At 52.8% G+C, this 18,942-nt stretch overlaps 1 protein-coding gene across 1 annotated transcript in view; it reads left to right on the top strand.

The window, feature by feature from the left end:
• Positions 1–14,191, top strand: part of SEC14L5 (SEC14 like lipid binding 5) — a 64,236-nt gene extending 50,045 nt beyond the window's left edge. Inside the window, exons 12-16 of the mRNA XM_033235823.1 lie at positions 759–893; positions 2,187–2,321; positions 3,165–3,392; positions 5,815–5,993; positions 9,890–14,191. Coding sequence (XP_033091714.1) covers positions 759–893; positions 2,187–2,321; positions 3,165–3,392; positions 5,815–5,993; positions 9,890–10,001 — 789 coding nt within the window. The 3' untranslated portion in view covers positions 10,002–14,191. The remainder of the gene's footprint in view (positions 1–758; positions 894–2,186; positions 2,322–3,164; positions 3,393–5,814; positions 5,994–9,889) is intronic.
• Positions 14,192–18,942: the final 4,751 nt, after the last annotated feature.

Here is an 18,942-nt window from a genome sequence, read left to right as displayed (position 1 = left end):
CACTGCACTCCAACCTGGGCAACAGAGCGAGACTCCATCTCAAAAAGAAAAAAAAAAAAAAAAGGAAGGAAGCAGTGATCCATGCTGCAGCACAGAGGGACCTTGAAAACATGATGCTCAGTGAAAGGGGCCAGACAGGGAAGTCCAGGTACTGTGTAATCTCCTTTATATGAAATGTACACAATAGGCACGGGTGCAGTGGCTCACACCTGTAATCCTAGTACTTTGGGAGGCTGAGGTGGGCGGATCACCTGAGTTCAGGAGTTAGAGACCAGCCTGGCCAACATGGTGAAAATACAAAAGTACAAAATCAAAATACAAAAATGAGCCAGGCGTGGTGGTGGGAGCCTGTAATCCCAGCTACTCAGGAGACTGAGGCAGGAGAATCGCTTGAACCTGGGAGGCGGAGGTTGCAGTGAGCTGAGATCGCGCCATTGTACTCCAGCCTAGGCGACAGAGCGAGACTCTGTCTCCAAAACAGAAACAAACAAAAAACGCGCAGAATAGGCAAATCCACAGAAACAGAGCGTAGATGGGTGGTCGCCCCGGGCTGGGGGAGGGGAGATGGGAAGTGACTGTGAGGTGGGAATGGGGTTCCCTCTGGGGTGATGAACATGTCTAGGTAGTGGTGCTGGCTGTACAATGTAGTGAGTGCACTGAAAGCCACTGAACTGGCCGCTTTACAATGATTAATTCTGTGTTGTAGGAATTATATCTCCATAAAAAAAAATCCATCTTGCCTTATGTCCTGGTTTCAGATCAGCCCCTTCATCAACGAGAACACCCGGCGGAAGTTCCTCATCTACAGTGGCAGCAACTACCAGGGACCCGGAGGCCTTGTGGACTATCTGGATAGAGAAGTGATCCCTGACTTCCTTGGGGGAGAGAGCGTGGTGAGGCTTCCACATCCGCAGCCAGAGCTGGGCTCGAGGAGGTGTCACAGCTGGCTGGGAGGCTGGGATTCCTGGAGTGGGGCTGGGAGGTGGAGGGGGCTGGGTGCGGCATGTGCGCTCTGCCTGGGGAGGGTCTTGCTGGCTCTCAGCAGCCACAGGGCTTGCTTTAGAAGCTGCTTCAAAGAGAGGTGGTGCTGTTTTGAGGTTGGGCCTTACTTTGGGTCCTTCAAACATAGTGAATGAGATAGAAGTTTCTGGAAGCCTAAAGACTAGGCCAGTCAAAGGCTTATCCATTCTGTATTCCCATCAAAGACATTGCCAAGCAGCAACAAGTTTACCTGCTCACTTACTGCAGGGGAGGTGACTCAAATGTCTCTGCAGCTCTGGACCCTGGAGCTGGGACTAGTCTGCAACCCACAGTTCCACAGCCTGCGACGATCAGGATCCCCCTTCAAGGGAGGCACTGTCCAAGCCTCCTTTATTGCCTCCCCTGGAGATGAAATGACAGGCTGGGGTGACCCTAGGTCACAACCCCGTCGTCTCATATGGCCCCGAGTGGCCCGGGCCTTCTTCGTTTCTAACAGAAATACCAAACACTGAACTTGCATCCTTGCTGGATTTTAAAAAAGTCTTTTCCTAGGAATTTCTCCAGGCTTGCCTGTTCTCTCTGTTTGTGATATGTGGCACACACGGCTTATTTTTAGCAAACGGTTCTGCAGATCTGAGAGTGGCTTATGGAAGGACACTGAACGGTGGCCTTGCTTGCTAATCCCAGTGTTTCTACAAGTGAAACGGGGTGGAGGGAATCATTGTTTGGTGGTGGCAGGTGGGTCTGCCAAGGCCTGCCCATCCAGGGGGCCTTTGGTTTGGGGAAATCTGTCGATTTCAGTGCAGTGGCGGCTCCACCCCCGCTTCTGAGGGGGAGAGGCAGCTGCTATGGGCTGCGGTGTGCAGAGGCCCCCAGCCTGGCTGTCAGTCCAGCACAGGGTAAAGGGACATGAGCATGGGGCTGTGACGAACGTGGGTTTGTGCCCTGGCGCACTCACTTTCTGCTGTGTGCAAGTGGCGTGACTTGCCCACGCCTCCATTCCTTCCTCTGTGAAACGGGAAGAATAATAGTCTCCACTGCACGGGTGGACCTGGGGATTAAATGGGGTCATGGAAGCCCACAGCCCACTCAGTAAGAGGTGGCTGTTATGGTTGGCTTTGGGGGTCACGCAGCACCCTCCTGTGGGTCAGGCCAGCCAGACCTCGACTGGCCCTGACCCGCTGCCCTTTATGTCTGACCTGCAGTGTAATGTCCCCGAGGGAGGGCTGGTCCCCAAGTCCCTCTATATGACGGAAGAGGAGCAGGAGCACGCAGACCAGCTGTGGCAGTGGAGCGAGACCTACCATTCAGCCAGTGTGCTCCGCGGAGCCCCCCATGAGGTGCCTGGGCCTGGCCGGGGAGGGCCCACTGGGCTGGGGTTCTGTCATCTTAGGTCAGGTGACCCCAAAACACAGCTTGAGATGAGGATTCTTTTTTTTTTTTTGAGATGGACTCTTGCCCTGTTGTCCAGGCTGGAGTGCAATGGCACGATCTCAGCTCACTGCAACCTCCACCTCCCGGGTTCAAGCGATTCTCCTGCCTCAGCCTCCCAAGTAGCTGGAATTACAGGCACATGCCACTGTGTCCAGCTAATTTTTGTATTTTTAGTATAGATGGGGTTTCACCATGTTGACCAGGCTGGTCTTGAAGTCCTGACCTCAGGTGATCCACCTGCCTTGGCCTCCCAAAGTGCTGGGATTATAGGTGAGAGCCACGGCACCTGGCCTCTCTCTCTTTCTCTCCTCCCGGGTTCACATGATTCTCCTGCCTCAGTCTCCCGAGTAGCTGGGATTACAGGAGCCAGCCAGCACGCCTGGCTGTTTTTTGTTTTTTGTGTGTTTTTTTTTTTTGTATTTTTAGTAGAGATGGGGTTTCACCATGTTGGCCAGGCTGGTCTCGAACCCCTGAGTTCAAGTGATCCACCTGCCTTGGCCTCCCAAAGTGTTGGGATTACAGGTGTAAGCCACCAAGCCTGGCCGAGATGAGGATTCTTATGCCAGTGATCTGTTGCAGGTGAGGTCTCAGGAGAAAACGAAGGCGAGGAGGGCCTTCCTGTAAGGGACGAGCGTGTGGCCTGGGAAAGGAGACCCCAGGGGCACCCACAGTCCCTCCTGCCACCGTCTTCCCAACCCCAGCTCTCCCGTCTCAGCTGTGACTCTCAGACCTCGCCTGTCTCCACGCAGGTGGCTGTGGAGATTCTGGAAGGGGAGTCGGTCATCACCTGGGACTTTGACATCCTGCGAGGGGACGTGGTGTTCAGCCTGTACCACGCGAAGAAGGTGCCCCGGCCGGGCGCCCGGGAGCCAGGGACCAGGGCCAGCGGGCAGCTGATCGACAAAGGCTGGGTCCTGGGCAGGGATTACAGTCGTGTGGAGGCTCCCCTCGTCTGCCGGGAAGGGGAGAGCATCCAGGTTTGCATTCTCTGGACAACTCATTCGCTCACCAAGCAGCACTGAGCGTCCACTGCGTGCCAGGCTTCTGGGGATACAGCGGAGGACAAACTGGGCTGTTGGTCCCCAGCCTCAGGAACCCTGCAGGACAGGGCAGAGGAAAGATACACAGGGTCTCACGAAATGAAGTGCTCACCTGTCCAACGGCAGCCCGTGCAAAATCAGTAAAGCACGGGGTGCTCTGCTGAGAGGCGGCTGGTGTCTTGGGGAGGAGCACAGGGTCTGGAACCTCAGTTTCCCCATCTGAGAAATGGGACTCCTAACAGGATCTAATTGTATTTGTTCCTTGGGGCTGCAGTAATGAGTTAGCACAAACTACATGGCCGAAAACAACAACAATTTATTGTCTCACAGTTCGGGAGGTCACAAGTCCAAAACCACTCGGGAGGTGTTGGCAGGGCCCCGCTCCCTCTGAAGGCTCTAGGGAGGGGTTCATTCTACGCCTCTGTCCTAGCCTTAGGTGGCCCCTGGCAATCCTGGGTGTCATTGGCGGGTAGATGCATCACCCCAATCTCTGCCTCTGTCCTTAAAGGGGTTTCTTCTCTGTCTGTCTCTCTTCTGAGTCTCAAATCTCCCCTCCTGCAAGGACACTAGCCATGGCGTTTAGGCCCCACTCTAAATCAGGTGTTTTTTTTTTTTTGAGACAGGGTCTCACTCTATCCATGATTAGGACACTGTTGCGGGGCTGGGAGTGCAGTGGTGTGATCACAGCTCACCACAGCGTCCACCTCCTGGACTCAAGCGATCCTCCCATCTCAGCCTCCTGAGTTGCTGGAACTATAGGTGCCCGCCACCATGCCCAGCTAAGTTTTGTATTTTTAGTAGACGGGGTCTTGCTATGTTGCCCAGGCTGGTCTTGAACGCCTGAGCTCAAGCAGCCTCCCAAAGTGCTGGGATTAGAGGTGTGAGCCACCATGGCTGGCCTCACCCTAAATCCTTAACCACAAAGACCCTATTTCCAAATAAGATCATGTTCTGAGATTCTGGTTGGACATGAATTTTGGAGGTACACTGTTCAACCCGCTGCATTAACTCGTGCAGGGGAAAGGATGAACATGTTGAAATTTGAAGTCTAGGGTGCCTTCGCGCATTCACATGGCTTCAGTATGGACAAAGACCTTGAGTTATGGCTGGATCTGGGAGGGGTTGAGAGAGGATGATGTTCCAGGTGGAAGGAATAGAAAGAACAAAATTGAAGCCGCAGGGAAAAGGCAGGTGAACACGAGGGCAGCATGAGTGCTGGGGAGGGGCTACAAGTTAGTTTGGATGGAAGGGGAGGTGCTAAGGTTCTGAGGTCAGTAGTCAAGATTTTTGATGCACACTGTGGTATCAGAACTGATACAAAATAAACTGTAGGTCTTGGGCAGGGCACGGTGGCTCACGCCTGTAATCCCAGCACTCTGGGAGGCCGAGGCAGGTGGATCAACTGAAGTAAGGAGTTCGAGACCAGCCTGGCCAACATGGTGAAACCCTGTCTCTACTAAAAATACAAAAATAAAATAAAATAAAATAGCCAGGCATGGTGGCATGTGCCTGTAATCCCAGTTACTTGGGAGGCTAAGGCAGGAGAATCGCTTGAACCCGGGAGGTGGACGTTGCAGTGAGCTGAGATTGTGCCATCACACTCTAGCCTGGGTGACAGAGTGAAACTCTGTCTCAGGAAAAAAAAAAAGAAACTATAGTCTTGGAACACAATTTGGATGTGTAACCGGAATATGAGCTGCCCTTGTTGACCCCCACATTCTCCAGGAGGCCAGCATTGCAGGTGGAACGTCACTCTGACTCCCCAAATGACACATGCACATGCAGCACCAGCTCCATGAGCACTGACAGACGCTGCTGATGTCACCGAAGTTCCCGGTGGGGAGAGGGTGGAGGGCCGTCTTGCATGTCATTCACGGCCACCCGTGGGTCCCACTGAACTTCTCAACCCAGAGCAACCCAAAATGGCTCTTCTTGTAAAAACAAACACTTCCCTTTCTCACTCTCCCTGACCCCTCCACAAATTCTCTCTAAGCGCCTGTGAGCTCCTGGCCCAAATCCCTCTCCTAATCCCCTTGGTTTGCATATCCCACTCAGCAGAGCAAAAACCCCACAAAATCCAGGTGTTTAAGCACCTCTGTTGTCCTGAAGTTGCACCCCCGCCAGGCGTCAGCTGCTTCCCAGATTAAGGGGGAGGCTCTGGTCCCAGGGATTCGGGGGTAATAGCAAGGATGGCTTCCAGAGGCCCTGACAGGAGGATTTGCTGGTGGACGGGAGAAAGGGACAGAGCGAGAAGAGCCCCAATTTCCAAGCCTGGTGATGAGAAGCCCACGAAGGCTCAGCCCCCTCGACCTGTCCTCAGAAGGACCCAGGGCCTCAGGGTGGGGCTGCTGTGTTTCAGGGCTCTCATGTGACCCGGTGGCCCGGCGTCTACCTGCTCCAGTGGCAAATGCACAGCCCCCCTGGCGGTGTGGCCTGCAGCCTCCCGGGAGTGGACGATGTCCTGACGGCTCTGCACAGCCCTGGCCCCAAGTGCAAACTTCTTTACTACTATGAGGTGCTCGCCTCTGAGGACTTCAGGTAGGAGGGCTCGGGAGCGGGGCGGGGGGGCAGGGCCTGGGCAGGAAGGGCCCTGGGACTGATTAACAATGCAGATGCCTGGGCTCTTGTCTCTCAGCTGGGTCAGCTTCTCCGGGGGTGGGGGCCCAGCATGGGCATGGTTGGAGTTCCCTCACTAGGGTATGAGGAGTGCCTAGCTCTGCGTCTCTAACTCCACTTCTGAAGCAGGGCTTTTCCTTCCAATGAAACCCTGGACAGAAGCTCAACTTTTTGGAGCACCTGGAGGGAAGGAGAAGGGGAGTCTTAAACTCTCTCATGTGGGCCTCCCCTCACTCCTAGAATTCCATGGGAATATTTTAGAATATTCTAAAAGAGTGCCTTTAGACAACTCTCCCCAAGTTGTTGCTTTCAGAGAGACAGGGAAGTGTAATGGTTAAGACCTCCAGTACTTCCTGGTTGCTGTGTGACCTCGGTCAAATCACTTTACCTCTCTGAGCCTCAGGTGCTTCATCCCTTAAATGGGAACCACTTGAGCCCCAGTCTTGTGGGTTTATCATGAGAATGAGATGGCTGGGGGAAGCTGCCTGTCACCTGGGCATTCGGTATGCATGCCACAGCAGAAATGAAGAAAAAGGTCTGGAGGCGGAGCAGGCAGTTTCTTCAAGGTTTTGCATTTTATAAAAGCACGTATGATTTTGCACCCTGCTTCTTGATGGATCTGCATTAGTTTTCATCCAAGAATAATGCTTTAAATTCTTTACTGTAGGGGTAAAATTGAAGCTCCAGGAGGGTGCTGAGTCTAGCCCCAAATTCCAGGTGGAGCTCCAAGGATCCCAGGGGCTTGGGCAGCCCAGAGTGAGGAACACTGGGCCAGAGTCTTTATCCAAGGAGGGATCCCATAGCTTGTCGGGGGGCTGGCGATTCACTCTTTGTGAAGCCGCATGTTTCAGCCATCGGTCCTCAGTGTGAGGTGAGAGGCTGAGGCCCGGGGGGACACAGAAGAATAGACATGGGCATTGGAGGTCTGTCTCTGGGAGGGCTGATTCTGAAGCTGGGCATGTGGAGGCCAGAGGGGTGGACTGGACCAGACGCTGCACACCAAACTGTCTAGGGTGATCACCATGAGAGGACCTTACTGCCCTGTCCTCCTGTAGCCTCATGAGAAAATCAGTTCAAAGGCCGTTTCCTGGTCACCCTCAGGGGGCAGGTGGCGGCTTGGATCGTGGGGAGACCAGACAGATAGGGTCTGCCATCATGAAGCAGAGACCAAATGCTCACACCCAAGTATAACTATGGTCAGCGATGGATGACCTACATCCAAGATGTCGATGACCTACAGGCCAAGGTCACTGTATTAGTCCGTTTCCACACTGCTATAAAGAACTACCTGAGGCCGGGTGTGCTGGCTCATGCCTGTAATCCTAGCACTTTGGGAGGCCGAGGCGGGCAGATCATCTGAAGTCAGGAGTTAGAGACTAGCCTGGCCAACATGGTGAAATCCCGTCTCTACTAAAAATACAAAAATTAGCTGGGTGTGGTGGTGCATGCCTGTAATCCCAGCTACTCGGGAGGCTGAGGCAGGAGAATGCCTTGAACCCGGAAGGTGGAGATTGCAGTGAGCTGAGATCGCGCCACTGCACTCCAGCCTTGGCGACAGAGCGAGACTCTGTCTCGAAAAGAAAAAGAGAGAGAAAAAAAAGAACTACTAAGACTGGGTAATTTATAAAGAAAGGAGGTTTAATTGACTCACAGTTCCATATGACTGGGGAAGCCTCAGGAAACTTACAATCATGGCGGAAGGCAAAGGGGCAGGAGAGAAGAGTGCAAAGGAAGCCACACACTTTTACACCATCAGACCTCATGAGAACTCATTCACTATCGCCAGAACAGCATGGGGGAAACTGCTGTTTTCCCGCCTGTGCAAAATCATATGTGCTTTTATAAGACGCAAAACCTTAAACTAGCCGGGCGCAGTGGCGGGCGCCTGTAGTCCCAGCTATCCGGAGGCTGAGGCAGGAGAATGGCGTAAACCCGGGAGGCGGAGCTTGCAGTGAGCTGAGATCCGGCCACTGCACTCCAGCCTGGGCGACAGAGCGAGACTCCGTCTCAAAAAAAAAAAAAAAAAAAAAGATGCAAAACCTTGAAGAAATTGCCTGCTCCTCCTCCAGACCTCCTCCTTCATTTCTGCTGTGGCATGCAGTTTCCTCCCACCAGGCGATCACCTCCCACCAGGTCCCTCCCTCAACAGGTGGGGATTACAATTTGAGATGAGATTTGGGTGGGCCGTAGAGCCAAACTGCATCAGCCGCCCAGCCAGGAGGTGCTCAGGGACATAACCTAGAGCCTTAGCACAGGACAGGGGCCTGGCCTAGGGTTGGGAGAGGGAGTGGGGGAAGGAATATGGAACATGACACTGGAGTGAGATCTAAGTGGTGTGGTGGTCACACAAGTCACTAGGGGGTCTTTTTATTTATTTATTTTTAGAAACAGTCTCACTCTGTTACTCAGGCTGGAGTGCAGGGGTGCAATCCTAGCTTACTGTAGCCTTGAACTCCTGAGCTCAAGCAATCCTCCAACCTCAGCTTCCCAAGTAGCTGGGACTATAGGCGTGTGCTACCATGCCTGGCTATTTTTTTTTGTTTGAGACAGAGTTTCACTCTGTCACCCAGGCTGGAGTGCAGTGGCACAATCTCTACTCACTGCAGCCTCTACCTCCTAGGTTCAAGCAATTCTCATGCCTCAGCCTCCTGAGTAGCTGGGATTACAGGTGCGTACCACTACGCCCAGCTAATGTGTATATTTTTAGTGGAGACCAGTTTCACCATGTTAGCCAGGCTTGTCTCGAACTCCTGGCCTCAAGCAAATTGCCTGCTTCGGCCTCCTAAAGTGCTAGGATTACAGGCATGAGTCACCACACCTGGTCGATTTTTAAATTTTTTGTAGAGATGGGGTCTCACTATGTTGCCCAGGCTGGTCTCAAACTCCTGGCCTCAAGCAATCCCCCGACCTCAGCCTCTCAAAGTGCTGGGATGACAGGCATGAGCCATGGCACCTGGCAAGGTTCTGCATCTCTAACAAGCACCGGGCACTGCTGGTGCTGCCAGTTCCCAGACCATGCTTTGAGAAGCAGGGCCCTAAAGCTGCACTGTCCCATCTGGTCGCTGCTAGCCACCTGCAGCAATTTAACTTAGCAAGCAGAATGAAATAAAAGGAACAATTTAGTGCCTCAGTTGCATGGGCCACATTTCAGGTGACCAGCAGCGCGTGTGGCCAGTGGTTGGTGTGTTGGACTGTGCAGACGTAGAGCACATTCATTGCAGAAGGTTCTTGGAGGCTGGGCATGGTGCTTCACGCCTGTAATCCAAGTGCTTTGGCAGGCCGAGGCCCGAGGATCGCTTGAGCCCAGGAGTTTGAGACCAGGCTGGGCAGCATAGTGACAGCCCCGACTCTATACAAGAAAAGAAAGTTCTCAAGGATGGCACTGCCCTGAGGTTTGGAGTTAACCAGACAGCTTGGGGAGGAGAGAAGGGGCTTCTGCCTCAGGCTCAGTGCACACGAAGACCACTGTAAGAGCTAGGAGGAGGACTATGGAGTTTGAGTGCAAAGAGCAAGCAAGGAGTGAGACGGAGACAGGGCCAGGGACTCCCCAGGCTGTGGCAGCCGTAGGGCCATGCAACGGCCTCAGGTCAGGGGAGCCCGTGATGGGTCTGTGGCAGGCTGGGCTCCGTCTGGGGAGATGAGGGTGTGGGGAATTGGGTAGCACTTTTCTCTTCATGGTGTCACTTGCTTTTCCTTCTGCATTGACCTGGGGCCCCGGTGCCTGATTTGCAGCATCAACAGCTTTTCCACTGCTGTATGTCAGCCCAAGGGCCTTGTTACTGCAAGAGGGTAACTTGTGCCACGTCCTTCCTCCCCAGAGGCTCCATGTCCAGCCTGGAATCCTGCACCAGCGGCTTCTCCCAGCTCAGCGCAGCCACTTCGTCCTCCTCCTCAGGCCAGTCTCATAACAGCTCCCTGGTCTCCAGATAGCCAGGCCCAGTGTTTCAGGGCCGCCCGCTCACCTCCAGTGTCCAGAATGAGAAGCCAGCTAACTGCAGGGCCTGGAACCATGTGGGCTAGAGCCCCAGGCGTAGATGCTGCCCAAATTGGGGTGTCTGGAGCGGATGGCAAGGATCCAGGCCTGGCCCGTGTGTGGTCAGGGCTCTTGAAGTTGCAAGGACAGAACCATCTCCTTCTGGCTTCGTGGAAGGAAGACCAAGCCAACGCCAGGGTGTCTCTGTCTACCATACCACACCTCTGGGACATCCAGGCTTAGCGATGTCAGCCAGGCCCATCTCCCCTCTGTCCACCTCTTGCTCTGCTTTCGCCATGCAGGGGACCATTGCTATTAGGTGCCCTTCTCCTCCCCGCAGCTCGCCTGCATAAGGGATCCTCTTCCTACCAAAGGCTCCAACCCACTTCCCAGAGTTAAGTCTTAGCCTGGAAGGGGGGGCGGTTCCCAGATCACTTCCTGAACCAATCACAGTTGTCAGGGACACTGGAGAATGCTGATTGGCCAGCAGGGTCATGCCCAATCTGGACCAATCACTGTGATCCAGGGTTGCAGTGAGGTGCAGTGATTGGCCAGCCTGGATCACATGCACATCTCTGGAACCAACCTCTTGCTCTGAAAAGGGCTAATGGGTGCCTCAAGGAGTATTGGGGTTCCCCCTAAGAAGAAGGGGGAAGGATGCTGGGGAGGCAGAAATGTAGGGTGTTCACCTTGGTATCTGGTTGCATAACGTTCTGTTATGCAGTATCAAGATGTGCTTGGTGAGCAGTTCAGTGAGTTACAGGCACTGCTCTTTGCGGGGAACAGCACATCCCGAACCGAAAATCCATGTCCCCTGCACGTGGCCAGCATGGCCTAACCCTGACCATCCCTGATTGGAGAGGGTGGGAGAACCCTGGGTTTCTGCTAAGTTCCAGACAGCGATGGGGTGACTGAGGCTGTCTGTATACTCCACTGAGATGCCTTTCGCTCCTAGGGAACTGTTTAATTATGACTGTTTTTGGTTGTAAGCCACAGAGACCCGTGCCCAGGTGCTTAAACACAAAAGGGTGACCATTCATGGGTGCATAGAATTGGCCAGTCTAGGAGGGCTTGCTTCAGGTAAGGCTAGATCCAGGGTCTCAACAAAGGGTCCCGACTCTCCCTGGGAGTGGAGGCTGTTGCGTCTGCTCTGGGGCAGATATGACTCTGGAACTAGGTTCAATATTGACATGACTTTCCCTAGTTTTACTACACAGGAGCGTCTTGGGTCTCCTTGGGGCCTGAGGACATTTCTCCTTTCCTTTCCTGGGCTCCCCAAAAGGCAGCCAGTCAGGGGTCACCAACGTGAAGCCTGATCTGGCCTGCTTTTAGTGTTGCTTTTTTGCCTTTAGAATGGTTTAAAAATTGGGGCATTTCACATCAAAATCAGGATTTCTGGCTTCCCTTAGGCATTTGGGAGCACCGGCAGAATAGGGTCACTATTGTTGGATGAAGGCAACACCTCTGCGCCCCTGGATCGGGCCACTCTAGTCCCTACCCCATCAACTTGCACCCAGCCCACATTACACATCCTCATGACCTGCGTGACAGGAGCCTCACTGACATGGCTCTGTCAGCAGTGGCTGGTACCCTTGTCTCCTGGCCTTGCTTAGAGTTGGTGCTCATCTCTGACGGAGTGACTGAACCAAGGGGTGGTTTTGTGGCCACAAGAATCATCTTCATGGAGGCTCAGCATGCAGGGCCAGGAGACTTATATCCATGCCAGCCTCAACCCCAAACCCAGGGCAGAGAGAAAGGGTCATCTTTTCAGACACATCCTTCTTGCTGCTGGGAGAGAGCCTTGCCCACCTTCCTGTTGGCTCTCTGTCTGCTTCTCAGGTATCTGAACAAAATAGATTGCTTTGCACCCTGCGTCAAGGTGTGTGTGCACATGTGTGCATAAGAGACCGACTGATTGGAAGGAGACATTCTCAAAACTAATTGCTCCCATGTCACCGGGCATTTATTGCTGAGAGCAACTTGCAATATTTTCAACTGTCTTTAAGTGCATTTTCCAGCTTTTCTCTTAAAAACTAGGTGTTATCCTACAAGTATGCTGGGATAAGCTGCCCTGGCAGTCTTCATACATTTATTGTATAGCCCCAGAGAAGGACGCAGAAGACTTTTACTGGAGGAAGCTGGAGCTGCCTGTTCCAGAGGCGGGGGGTGTCTGCCACCAGCTGTCCACGCTTAACAGTGGGGGTGAGGAACCTCACGCCTTTCAGTTCTGCCTTGAGAGTGCTCTCTCCCTAGGGAAAAACCAGCCCAAACTGGCTTAAGCAACAAAGCAAATTCCCTGGGTCCTGTATTGGGGATGGCTGAAGGTGGCTGCTGCTTCAGGTATGGCTGGATCCAGGAGCTTAATGTCCTCAGGCTTCTCAGCTGCACCCAGGCCTCTTGACTCTGCATCTCTTTGCATGCTGACCTCATTCTTTCTTCCACCTGGCGGGAAAGATGGCTGCCAGCAGCCCCGAGCCTATAACTTCAGGATTCACACTCTCTAAGGGACGCTTTTCCATCTCAAATCTCATGGAAGGCTCTGATTGGCCCAGCTTGAGTCACGTGCTCATTCCCATGGGCCACACTGGCGAGGAACTAGGGTCCTGTGATTGACATTCCCTCCAGAAGCAGCAGCAGGATTGCGGAGGGCCAGTCCCCCAATGGACAAGAGTAGCTGGACTACAGAGCCAGCAGGTATCTATGGAGGCATCTGCTATGGCCCGTGCTCCTCCCACGTGGAGGTCTTGGGTACCCACCTTCAAGCATCATCAAGGTCATTCTTCTTGCCTTTGGGAGGCCTGGAATTAAACATAATCCAAGGAAGGGATTGCCAAGCTTTTGGCTTTTGAATTTGCCCTGAGCCAAAGGCTGGAAGTGCCTTGGCTTGGGCTTCTTACATCATTAGTTTATTAATCCATTGTGACCAGGACAGAAGCAACCCGCAGACAGCATGACTGTTGGTGTTTGGGCACCTGAGTCTTGAATTTAGGCCAGGACTCAAACCCTAGCCTTCTTTTCACTAGCTGTGTAACCTTGACCAGGTGACTTAACCTCTCTGTGCCTCAGTTTCCTCATCTGTAAAGTGAGGATAGCAGTGCCTACCTCAATAGGTTCTAGTGGGAAGAAATGAAGGAGTAGCTGTAAAGCTTTTAGCACAGCTGCCAGAACACAGAAAGCGCTCCATTAATGTCAGTGGTCATTCTGATTACTTCATGCTTCTCGTCCAAAGACTCCAGTTTTCTTCCTGAGGTTCCCTATCACTGTTTTTCATTACTGCACCCAGAGAAAAGTAGATGTCAAGAACTATTGCCCTCTGAGTTGGGTGTGCAGTCTCTCTCTTTTAGAAACCGCTTGTGTGGGCCAGGCGCGGTGGCTCGTGTCTATAATCCCAGCACTTTGGGAGGCGGAGGCCGGCAGATCGCTTGAGTGCAGTTCAAGACCAGCCTGGGTAACCTAGTGAGACCCTGTCTCTACAAAAAATTTAAAAAATGAGCCAGGTGTGGTGGTGCGCACCTATAGTCTCAGCTGCTTAGGAGGCTGAGGCAGGAGGATTGCTTGGAGGTCAAGGCTGGAGTGAGCCATGATCCCACCACTGTACTCCATCCTGGGTGACAAAGCAAGACCCTGTCTCAAAAAAAAAAAAGAAAAGAAAAGAAAAGAAAGAATCTGCTTGTGTTTTCTGGGCAAATCCACTCATCTGAAGGAGTGTATTCTGAGTGGTATTTCCCTTGGCAGTTAGAAAATGTTTTTTCCCAGAGGTTGCAAATGGAGAGTTTGAGATTCTTTTTTTCTACCCTGCACTCTCTGGAATTTCCCCTCCCCACTGTAAAATTAATTGTTCACTGAGAATAGTGTAATTCTTTTCAACAAAGTCTCTTTGAGCCAGTGAAACACGATGGCCTTTTTTTTGTTTGCCTGATCGTTTGCTCCAACCAGCAGCGTTAAACGTTTTCCATTTGGATAAGCTTGCATCGTCAGCTTCCTGAAACCCTGGAGGTTTCCCCTGGGCTCGTTCAAGAATTTTCCAGCTGTTGTTTAAAAGACTTTAGAGCGAGCTTGTTCAGCCTGTGGCCTGCGGGCTGCATGCGGCCCCGGACTGCTTTGAATGTACCCCAACACAGTTTGTAAACTTTCTTGAAACATTCAGTGTTTGTGTGTGTGTTTGTCTTTTCAGCTCATCAGCTATCATTAGTGTATTTTATGTGTGGCCCAAGACAATTCTTCTTGTTCCAATGTGGCCCAGGGAAGCCAAAAGATTGGACACCCTTGCTTTACAGCATTTGAAACGAGAGTGACATCAGCCCCAAGGGGCTGCATATCTGTTTAATACAGGTATAAGTGCGTATTATACATATTGTATGCATATGTAGTGGATTGGATAGCATGTCCCCAAATTCATGTCCAGCTAGAACCTTAGAATGTGACCTCATTTGGAAATAAGGTTTTTGCACATGTAATTAGTTAAGGATCTCAAGATTGGTTATTGGGCCATGTGAAGGAGGATTACAATTTTTATCAGTTTTTATATATAAAGCAGAAATATACTGTATCAGTTTGCTAGGGTCGCTGTGACAAGTATCACACGCTTAGTAGCTTAAAACAACAGGAATGTTCTAGAGGCTGCAAGTCCGGAATCAACGTGGAGGCAGGGCCCTGCTCCCTCTGAGGGCTGTAGGGCAGGGCCCTTCCTTGCCTCTTCCAGTGTCTAGTGGCACCTCGTGGCCTGTGGTCGCATCGCTCCAGTCTCGGCCTCCATCGTCATATGGCCTTCCTCTCTCTCTGTGTTTCCTCTTCTTGTAGGGACACCAGTCACTAGATTTAGGACCCATCCTAAGTCCAGTGTAACAGCTTGAGATCGTTAACTAATTACACCTGCAAAGCTCTTATTTCCTATTTCCAAGCGAGGTCACATTTTAAGGTTCTAGATGGACATGAATTTTGGGGCATGCGACTCAACTTACTATGCATGCATACAATAGATAACCAGATACACAGTTATATCTGCATTGAACAGATGTGAAAATCTCTGTGCCACCCAGTACTGCTGGAATTTTACCGGCCAGGTACCCAGGTGAAAGTGAGGGCCCTGGCGTCCATCTCTCCTGGGTTGCTCTGCCCTCCCCCTGGGGTTTTACCAAAGTGCCAGACCTGGTGTCCTGGAGAGCTGCATCCCAAGACAGCCACAGTCCTGACATCAGAAGGGTGTGATGGACCCTGTCCAGGGTGCCACCTGTCCTTCCCGTGAGCTCTCTCGGGGCACGGAGAGTGGAGCTGGCTGCCACACAGATCCTGGGACTCTGAAAAGCCTTCCTCGTTTTGGAGCTGGTGGCTGGGGTTGTCAGTTGTGAAAGCAGAGCAGGTGTGGTGTTTTGTGTGATGGCACGAGGCTCATCTGTCCATCTAGTTTCTGCTCCCCAGCCCTGCCCAGCACAGCTCATCAGGGGAGAGGAGGCGGCTTGCACTTGCGTGTGTTCATTGGCGGTGACTCTTCCGTGGATTTCTCTGGAACTGTGGGTGGCGGGTTTCAAAGGAACAGCCAGCTGACTCGTGGGTGCGGCGGGTGAGAAAGAACAGCCCTGTGGGGGAGGACGGAGCTCCGGAGGGTGGGCGGGAGCTGGGATCAGGCCTGAGCTGCAGGGCCCTGCTGATGCCTGTCTCAGCCACAGCGCTGCCCTGGAGACCTCCTGGGGCCTGGACCCAGAGCAGGCCAAACATGCCCATGGCTCCCTGTGGCCCAGAGGCTGCCTCTGGGATCAGTTCTTGGGGCACAGATCCCTGGGACCTCTGCGGAGCCAGGTTGGACGCAAGCAGCTGCCATGGGAGCTGGGGCAGGGCCTGGAAGGAAGGGAGTCAGGACCTTCGGGCATGTCAGAGGCTGTGGCTGCCAACTTCTCCCGCTCACTTCCCTGCCTCCCTTGGTGCTCAGCCCCCCACAAGGCATTTTGGAGGCATGCGGGTTCCCAAAAATCACATTTTTTTTTTGAGACAGGGTCTCACTCTGTCACCCAGATTGGAGTGCGGTGGCATGATCATGGTTCACTGTGGCCTCAACCTCCTGGGCTCAAGCGACCCTCCCACCTCAGCCCCAAGTAGCTGGAACCACAGGTGTGCACCACCGTGCCTAATTTTTGTATTTTTGTAGCGGCGGGGCCATGTTGCCCAAGCTGGCAAAAAGCACCATTTGGAACCTCTGAGCCAGAATTTTATTTTTCAGACACAGACTCCTTGGAGAATCCCATGAGAACTCAGGACACACACACGAATGGCGTTCGCTGTGGGACCCCAAAGAGTCTTTGAAAGCCCACCCATTGACACCAGGATGAGATCCTTTCTGGGGTCTTTCTGAATACTAAAGTCCTGTGCAGAGCACCCCAGCAGCCGAGACGTGTCACCATGACGACGGCCCAGCACGTGGAACTCTCAGGGTTCTCAGTGGGGCTGCAGAGTCTTCAGTCTGCCGTCCAAGACTCCCGTGCCTGTGTGTGCCTGGGGGTCTTGAGTCACTACTGTGGGTGGGGGAGGGGACCCTTGCGTTGCTGAGATCGGAGCAGGGGAGACCCTTGCACTGCCAGGATTGGAGCTCATGCATCCCCAGCCAGCTCGCCTGCAGCTTGATGACTTTAGCTCTTGTACATTTGTGTCCCCACCACCACCATAGGTAGGTACTGGAATCTCAGACACTTCTGCCTCCTGCTCCATGTCCTATCTAAGGTCTGTAGTCCAAAATCTAAATGCCTGAGCCCCCAGATGTGCCTCTCCTGTAACAATACAAGTGTCACACGTTTTGGGTTGCAGGAGACCCCAAAACCCAATACAAATTGCCTCAAGCAAAAAATGGGAATTTATGGGTTCATGTAATTGGGAAGTCCAAGAATGATCTCACTTCAGGTACAGCTGGATCCAGGCATTCAAATCATGTCTCCTCCCCCACCCTGAGTTTAGTCCTTTTCCACACCGGCTCACCCGCTCCATCTCTTGGTTCCGATCAGGTCTTCTCCACATTGGAGAAGAGCTGGTTTCCATTCCTCCTCCCTGTGGCCCACCTTGGGCCCACCTTGTGGCCTTCCTTGTGTCTAACCTGGGAAGTTAGTCCCAGCAGAGAGAGTTTCTTCTTTCATCTGCAGCAGAAGTTCCAGGGTGGACTCTGACTGGCTGACCCGGGGCAAGTGCCTAACTCTGGACCCATCTGTGAGGCCCACCTGCAACTTGGGGTGAGAAGACAGTGCCACCCAAACTACCTGGATGGAGAATGGGGGACAGGTACTACCCTGAAAGCAACATGCTAGAGGTTCACAGCCAGGACTCCTGGGTTTTGGGGTCTCCAGCAACCCCAAACATGTGACACTTGTACTATTATACGAGAGGCACATTTTGGGGCTCAGGCATTTAGATTTTGGACTGCAGACCTTAGATAGGACATGGAACGGGAGGCAGAAGTGGCCACCTCCCTGGGCACTCTCATTACCATGGAAGACTTCATGTTGCAAGATGCTGCAACTTTCCCATAGCTCCCTGTGGTTGCCAGGGCATGCTCGGTCTCTGGGTAGGGCAGGCTGGTACTGCCAGGGAGTCAAACCCCAGGAGCAGCCCTCAACCAATGATGAATGGGTGTTGGCTGATAAATATGCCAGCTTCCTCGTCCTTGAAAGGTACAACCGAGACCTGTTCTACTAACTCTCCCAGAGGCCTCCAGCAGGATTGAGCTCCTGTTGCCTACAGTATAGACCTACTCACTCCTGCACCCTGCACAGGCTGACTTCCCTCCCTGTCCTCTACCAGTGCTTCCTGGGGCCACCTCCCCAATAAACTACTTGCTTTCACCTCCTTGTCTTAGTTTTTGCATCTGGGGAATCCCAGCCTAAGACAGGACTGTTGCTAGAAGAGAGACTGGATGTTGGGCAGGCAAAGAAAATCAATATCACGATGACAAATTAAAAAGAAATTAGAGGCCGGGCACGGTGGCTCAAGCCTGTAATCCCAGCACTTTGGGAGGCCGAGACGGGCGGATCACGAGGTCAGATCGAGACCATCCTGGCTAACACGGTAAAACCCCATCTCTACTAAAAAAAATACAAAAAAACTAGCTGGGCGTGGTGGCGGGCGCCTGTAGTCCTAGCTACTCGGGAGGCTGAGGCAGGAGAATGGCGTGAACCCGGGAGGCGGAGCTTGCAGTGAGCTGAGATCTGGCCACTGCACTCCAGCCTGGGCGACACAGCGAGACTCCGTCTCAAAAAAAGAAAAAAAAAAAAAAAAGAAATTAGAGGCTCATGCCTGTAATCCCAGCACTTTGGGAGGCCCAGGCGGGTGGATTACTTGAGGCCAAGAGTTCAAGACCAGCCTGGCCAACGTGGCGAAACCCTGCCTCAACTAAAAATACAAAAATTAGCCAGGCATGGTGGTGCATGTCTGAAATCCCAGCACTTGGGAGGCTGAGACGTGAGAAACGCTTGGTGAGCCAAGGTTGCACCATTGCACTCCAGCCTGAGGGACAGAGTGAGACTCTGTCTAAAAAAAAAAAAAAAACTTCCAGGGGCACAGGACTCACACCACTCAGCATGTTTGTCACCTGACCTGGAACCCCTCTAGCCTGCTGTGACAGGCCCTCTTCAGGTACTGCTGCCTCTGGACCTGGATTCCACTGGATTCCAGTGCACAGTAATGTCTTTTTTCCAACTCAGCTGCCGGCACAACAGAGGACAGAGATGTCCCCTCAGAGGTCATGGTTCTCAGGCCAAGGGTCATTTCAGGATGGCCATCACGGTGGCCATGACCTCAGACTGAGAGTGATCCCTGTAGATTCCAGATCTGCAGCCAGGCTTGGGAGCTGCTCTTCGGAATACGCCTCAGTGACTAAGGTACCTGACTTTGCAGCTCCTCCTAAAGAGGCAGAGCCCGTTT

This window comes from Trachypithecus francoisi, unplaced genomic scaffold (genome assembly GCF_009764315.1).
Source record: "Trachypithecus francoisi isolate TF-2019V2 unplaced genomic scaffold, Tfra_2.0 Lachesis_group15, whole genome shotgun sequence".
Lineage (NCBI taxonomy): Eukaryota > Metazoa > Chordata > Mammalia > Primates > Cercopithecidae > Trachypithecus > Trachypithecus francoisi.
Note: the sequence above shows the minus strand (reverse complement) of the source record. Positions and strands in the feature narration are given on the sequence as shown.